Source organism: Xyrauchen texanus, chromosome 39, assembly GCF_025860055.1.
Source record: "Xyrauchen texanus isolate HMW12.3.18 chromosome 39, RBS_HiC_50CHRs, whole genome shotgun sequence".
In the NCBI taxonomy this organism is placed as follows: domain Eukaryota; kingdom Metazoa; phylum Chordata; class Actinopteri; order Cypriniformes; family Catostomidae; genus Xyrauchen; species Xyrauchen texanus.
The window spans coordinates 27786676-27793265 of record NC_068314.1 but is presented as its reverse complement, the minus strand read 5'-3'; the positions used below and the strand labels follow the sequence as shown (position 1 = coordinate 27793265).

The following is a 6590-nucleotide window of genomic DNA, read 5'->3' as shown; positions in this document are numbered from 1 at the left end:
TGTGTGTGTGTATATATATATATATATATATATATATATATATATATATACACACACACACACACACACACACACACAAACTGTAAAAATAAAAAAAACTTTTAAGATTCAATTTCATATCAAAATTCCATTAAATTGAATTGAATAATCTTTCACAAAATAACATAAAACATTTATTTTAAGGTTTTATTAATTTCATTAAAAAAATACACAATTTAATTTAATGGAATTTTGATATGATTTTGAAATGCATAAAGTATTTTATATGTCACACAAACACACACACACAAACGCACACATGCATGCATAGCAGTGAAATGATTTTTCTGCAGGTCAGCTCCAGTTTAAAAGAATTCTGCACAGAGAAATGTGTTAATATAATCTAAACAAAAAAGGAGTGTGTGAAAAGAATAATAATAGAGGAATATAAATAGAATACTTATAATAAGTAATTATTTATGTATACATACATATATACCTATATATTTAGTTATTTACTTTGCTCAGTTAGCCGTCAACATGCTTTGTCATGTTATGAACAGACTGGTACAGTGTATTGATAATGGTCTTACTGAAATCCCCTATATTTAAGAGATTACTTTAACACAACAAAATAAACAGATATAGAAAAATGGAGATGGAAAGTGCTTGGATTTGTTGAAGACTTAAAATTAAATTTTAGACTCTAATTTAACATCTTACATTTTCAACTATAGTTTTACAGCTCCTGGGGCTTATTAACCCATTTTAATTAAATTGGGGATCAGGACTCTGCTTAGACAGAAGTTCAGCAGCACATCAACCAGATGGCAGAAAGGTTACAGTGCAAAGTCAGGCAGGCTGAACTTTGAGCATGCAGCAGTTTTAAGAAGACAATATTTATTGATCACAAAGACACCAGTGATAAACCAAAAAACTGAATCACATCTGAGAAACACAAAAGAGTTGCGATATTAAGTTTACAACTGACCTCAGAAACTTCAGGGGAGTGCTCAACAGTAAAAATGTTGCATGCAAGGCGTTTTTATTATTATTAATTCTGTAGGGGTTTTATTCTAATAAAACAATTATTTAGGTAATTCACCCATATTAGGCTGTAAATTGGCATAATAATATACAGTATGTGATAAATGTGACTGGTTCTTGGCATTTACCTGGCCCCAATAATCAATCCTGTTGCTGAGTAGACTATAATTTGTGGAATATGACCAATATTTTATTTATATATATATTCTTTTTATAATTTTCTATATGTTGATAATTATTATAATTATTATTATTATGGGACTCAAACCTGGCAGCTCTGGACGATGATTCAGTTTGTATATTGCTGCCTGTTGCAAGTTTGCTTTCAATTCATAACACATGAAAAGTATTTGATAAATAAATCTTTAACATTACATGTCAAGCTGAACATCAACCTATAATAAATAACTTGCTAATAACTTCACATCTAAATCTATTTGATCTATTGTAAGAAGTAAGAAATTAAAAGGGTGATTATGATTGCAAATTATGATTGCAGTTACTTTAGTTCCTGGATTAAACTTGCAACATTTGCATTGCTTTTCATACCTTCATATCTTGTATTTATCCGGTAAGTTCATCCTGGTTTTGATTGGGTCAGTTATGCTCAAAACCACTTTGAAAGTTGAGGTTTCCTATGAGCCTCATTAATCCATTTATATCTGTCACTGGTCAGATCCTGGCACCCCTTTTGCTTGACAGCCTTGGGATATTAACAGAACACTCTAATTTTAGGATTGCATCTTCTCCAGCAACTTCTCACTGCACTTGGCTATAACTCAACACAACCCTCAAACCAAAACAACCTGAGCGCCAAGACAAATAACGGCTATCAACAAATCCTTCTTCCATCTAACCATGCAAGCTGAATTGAGCAGAGTTGACAATGGGTTGTCCAAAGACTTGCTTTTACCTCTTTGGACAAATTTTGGAATTAATGAAGGATCTTGGGAACAGAGTGGAGTTCAGCAGATCTTTGAGTATATGATGCCCTCTACTGGTCACTGGAGATTGACAAATTCATTCCAAACAGAACAGATAAACTGGATTTTGATAAGAGACAGGCTGTGATAAACTGGATTTTGAGAAGAGACAGTTCTCCCCCAGCTCCTCCCATTCCACAAAGGCTAACACAGCATATTGTAAATGACGATGATGATGGTGAAGATAAATTGTCATTTTAGCAAACAATAACAGTAACTTTTACCAAAGCACTTCCATAATGCCTGTTCAGTTGATTAAACACACCCACAACCCTGCTTTTGTGAATAACATTAAGATAATGAACAAAGATCAGCCTTTGTTGACAACCACCAAACCAATCATACAGAGGAACTCTAGAATAAACCCTACTACAGGCAATATGTTTTCAGAGATGTTAACGACCAGTAACCAATTAGATCATAGCACATCACTGAATGATGTAGAGGTTAACAACAATGAAGATCTGAAGACTTTTCAAGATTCTAAGTATGCGTCATTAACACAGAACACAAGCACAAAGCCTGAAATCTTGGGACACAATGGCACCTTTGTGACATAGTCTGACACTATCCAAGAGTCCTTTGATAATCTCACAGTAGGAGAGGAGCATTATGTCACAAACCATGAGCCTGCAACCATACCTCCAATACAAATTGGTTATTACAAACATCTTTGAAGCTTTTACTGTTATAAAGAAGTGACAATAATTCAATAAGGAAAGAAAAAATTATTATCTTTTTCTGAATAAGTGTAGTGGCTACCTCTGATATACCTCTGATATTGATGAACCCATGGAACTCAATCTGTTGTACAGGTGAACAGAACCACAGACAGGGAAACAATAAAGAAAGGTAATTATGAAATAATTACTTTTTATTAGAACTATATCCTTACCTAAGTGAAGACAACTTCTAAGAACACTATCTCATAGTATATTATGTTTACGTTTTAGAAACTGTCATCTTTTTGCACTACTGTGTACTGGTCGGCGCTGCACTGTCTCTCACTGTGCCTATTGTCCTGTTCATTGTCAGAAATTTCTGGCACTGTCCTGTACTTTTTGCTCATGTTTCCCTGTGCACTTTATATAGGTATATAGGTATATATAGGTATTTTATTGAGTTGTGTAGTCTCATGTGTTCCTGTGTTTGTCCTATGTTGTTTTTATGTAGCACCATGGTCCTGGAGGAACGTTGTCTCGTTTCGCTGTGTACTGTACTAACTGTATGTGGTTGAAACGACAATAAAAACCACTTGACTTGACTTGAGATGATAAAAAAACAAAATTTTATCAAGGTTTGTTTGGATCATCAACCGAAAGGGATCTGTCTGGTGCCTTTGATCCATGCATACTGGGCACATGTGTGGTTTCAACAGAGGGAAATGTCAACCGGCAACAATGGGAGGACTTGAAACGGACTCTAACCTTTGCATGGGAGCTCCATGTCTTTGGCTCAGCAATACTCTTCTTGCTGGTAGTGGTTGCTGCAACTTTTGGATTGATTGGTGGGGCTCATTTGCTCCACCCCTTCTGTGAGGCCTTTACTCTTGTAAGGATCTCCTCTTTGGGTTGCTGTTCTCCTCCAGACCAGCAGAGGGCATTCGCCCTGGTCATCCCATGCAATGCTTCTCTCCACTCCTGCAGATGGCACCAACACCCCTAACCTACTTCAACCATCTGCTCATCAACCCTCATTCCCTTCACCTGTGTTTTGCCCTATATAAGTCTGTTTGTTTCTCCCCTTTGTGTTCAGTCTTGAGCCTTTGCTCCGTGTTCCTCCTGTTTCCAGATCTCTAGTTTAGTTGCGTCCTTGTAGTACCATTTTGTAGAGATGGGCAGATCGAGGCTTCGTGAAGCAATGAAACAGTCGAAGCAAATGTGCCATTTTGTTTCGAGGCTTCGAATCAATCCGAAACCCGTCTCCACGGTGACACCTAGTGGTCACTTGCAGGTGTTGATCTGAAACAACCTTTACAAAGAGCTAATAAAAAATGTGTTGGTTTTTTTTTTTTATTGTATTTTTGTAATATATGAAGCTTGTAACCTGTAGTCTCTTCACATTGCATAATGTGATTTTGGTCATGAAAAATGAATATTAATAAAAATAAATCAAGCCACAATGTCTCCCTTTCTTATAGATTTTTATTCAAAAATATTAATTTCTCTGCTGTTGAAGGACTCAGCCTACTTCTTTTTACAGATAATTTCTCCAGCCTTTGAAAAAATTCTCTCACAAGGGACACTTGTTGCTGGCATACAAAGATATTTTTTAGCTAGGACATACAAATGAGGAAAGATTACTGCTCTCTCTTTCCAGTAAGTTAGAGGATCATGAGTTCTGGGCAAAAACGCATCGCTGAGGTATTTTTTCACTTCCACTGTGGCATCAGCTGTAGGATTGTGTATCATCTGGGTCTCACGGATACGATTGTCAAAATGTTCCCATAAACTGTCTTGTGTTTCAACTGGTGTTGATGATGGGCCTGATGTTGACATTTGTGGTTCTGAATTAAAAGAAAACGGCAATTAGTAACAAATCATAAACTGACAACACATATGAAGTATAAATTTCATGAATCACATTACATAAGATAACATAGACTGAAACTCACCAGGAGTTGTGTTTGAACGCATCAGTGAAGCACACTCCAGTGTGATGTGCTTTTCAGCACCCAGGGCTTTGGCAGGATTTCCAAAAGCCACATTTTTAAACCTTGGGTCCAGCAGTGTAGCCAGTGCCAAGGCTCTAAAAGTCTCGTACCCTCCACATCTGGAGTGCAGACCTTCTTGTAGATGTGAGCCTATGAGCCAACACAAGAGAAAACCATATTAATTAAAATAATGACAACAATATGAGAGTTATGGCCAATTACACGTATGGTCATAGTGTCCTACCTAATTGTACAGTTGATTCCTGCGTTGCATTTCCTTTTTTCTGTGCAAGCTTGTGCTGCAACATCCTGTACAATGGTATGAGCTTTGAAGCAGACACTCTCTGTTCCTCTGACATCTCTGTTGTTGCTAGTTTGAATGGTTGAAGAAGTGTCAATGACTGTTGAATAATGTCATACTCAAGACTTGTCAGGGGAGCAGTATCACTGTTTAAATTGGCAAGTGCAGCAGCCACTGGCTCACGTTGCTCATACAAGCGTTGTAGCATGTCGAATGTGCTGTTCCATCTCGTTTCAACCTCCTGTATCATTTTCAGACTTGGTCTGCCCATCAAGCTCTGCATCTCCACAAGCTTGTCCTTTGCTTTGCAGCTGGATCTGAACAACCCCACTATCTTTCTGGCGAATTTCATTGATGACTGGGGTTTGATCCAGGGCCTTTTTCACTATCAAATTCAAATTATGAGCAAAACATGGGACATGGCGAAGGTTGAGTAGCTGGGCACTTAGGATCATGTTGGATGCATTGTCAGTCACCATGCAGTGAACTTTGGAGGTTATTCCCCACTCAGCCATTAGCAAGGCTTTAGCCTCCATGAGATGCTGGGCTGTGTGGGTTTGGTAAAACCTCCTTACACCCAGTAAAACAGTTGCCATTGTTGCCTCTGGTGTTATGTAATGGCATGTTACACCAAGATATCCATCCATATTAATGGAAGACCACATGTCAGCCGTAAGGCTAACAAATTCCGCTTTTGTAGGTCCTCCATTGTCTTCTCCTTGGTTGTGTTGTACCTTTCGCTGACCATTGTTTTAAGCACCTTCCGGGATGGGAGGACATAGCTTGGATCAAGCTTGTTCACAAAGGCCCTGAAACCCTCATCCTCCACGATGGTGAAGGGCTGCAGATCCTTCACCACCATGTTCAGAAGAGCCTCATCCAATTCCCTCTGTCTGCCTTTTAAAAGAGAAGATAAAACATACTTTCAGACAAATATATTGGAAAAATAGTAGCCTACCGTGAAAGTAGTCAACTGGTTCATTTGGAAACCTTCCTAAACAAAGTTATGTTATGAATATTTATGCTCAGTGTGCAGAGAAAGATAAAGTGCATTATAGAAATACAACAATTACAAAAAACAAAATGATGTCTTGGCTGTAGATTGGGTACTCATATGTAGACATATAAAATGTATATTCACAAAGTATAATATTATATTGACAACATTTGTTTTTAAAGTGATTGGCAGTTGTGATTGGGATGTTAGGCATGTCTTAGTCCATGGCCTTTCTAAACAATGGCCCAACACTTAGTTATTATATTTCACTTATAATTAGCCTATATTTCAAACAATGCATACCTTGCTTAGATGGCCCAGCAGTGTCAGTAGCAGGCCTTGGTACAGGGGAACACTACCATCCTCTGCACCCTGCAGAATGGCAGGATGAATGCTCCTCAAATGGCGCATCATGGATGATGTATTGTTGCAGTAGGCTGAGCTGCCGATCACAATACACACATCTCACTTTATTTGGGGTTTCCAAATGGAAATGCTCCCACACCACAGATGTACGGCATCTCTTCTGTGGAGCCTCCATTTCTATCTATCTATCTATCTATCTATCTATCTATCTATCTATCTATCTATCTATCTATCTATCTATCTATCTATCTATCTATTTTATAT

General features: G+C 37.6%; 1 protein-coding gene across 1 annotated transcript; it reads right to left on the bottom strand.

Moving 5' to 3' along the window:
• Positions 1 to 4179: 4179 nt before the first annotated feature.
• On the bottom strand, positions 4180 to 5300 carry LOC127632594 (zinc finger BED domain-containing protein 4-like). Its single transcript, XM_052111270.1, has 3 exons — positions 4907 to 5300; positions 4624 to 4812; positions 4180 to 4515 (listed from the first exon to the last, which is right to left on the bottom strand). Exons 1-3 carry the CDS (start codon positions 5244 to 5246, stop codon positions 4196 to 4198), a joined length of 849 nt encoding a protein of 282 aa, XP_051967230.1. The 5' UTR covers positions 5247 to 5300; the 3' UTR covers positions 4180 to 4195.
• Positions 5301 to 6590: the final 1290 nt, after the last annotated feature.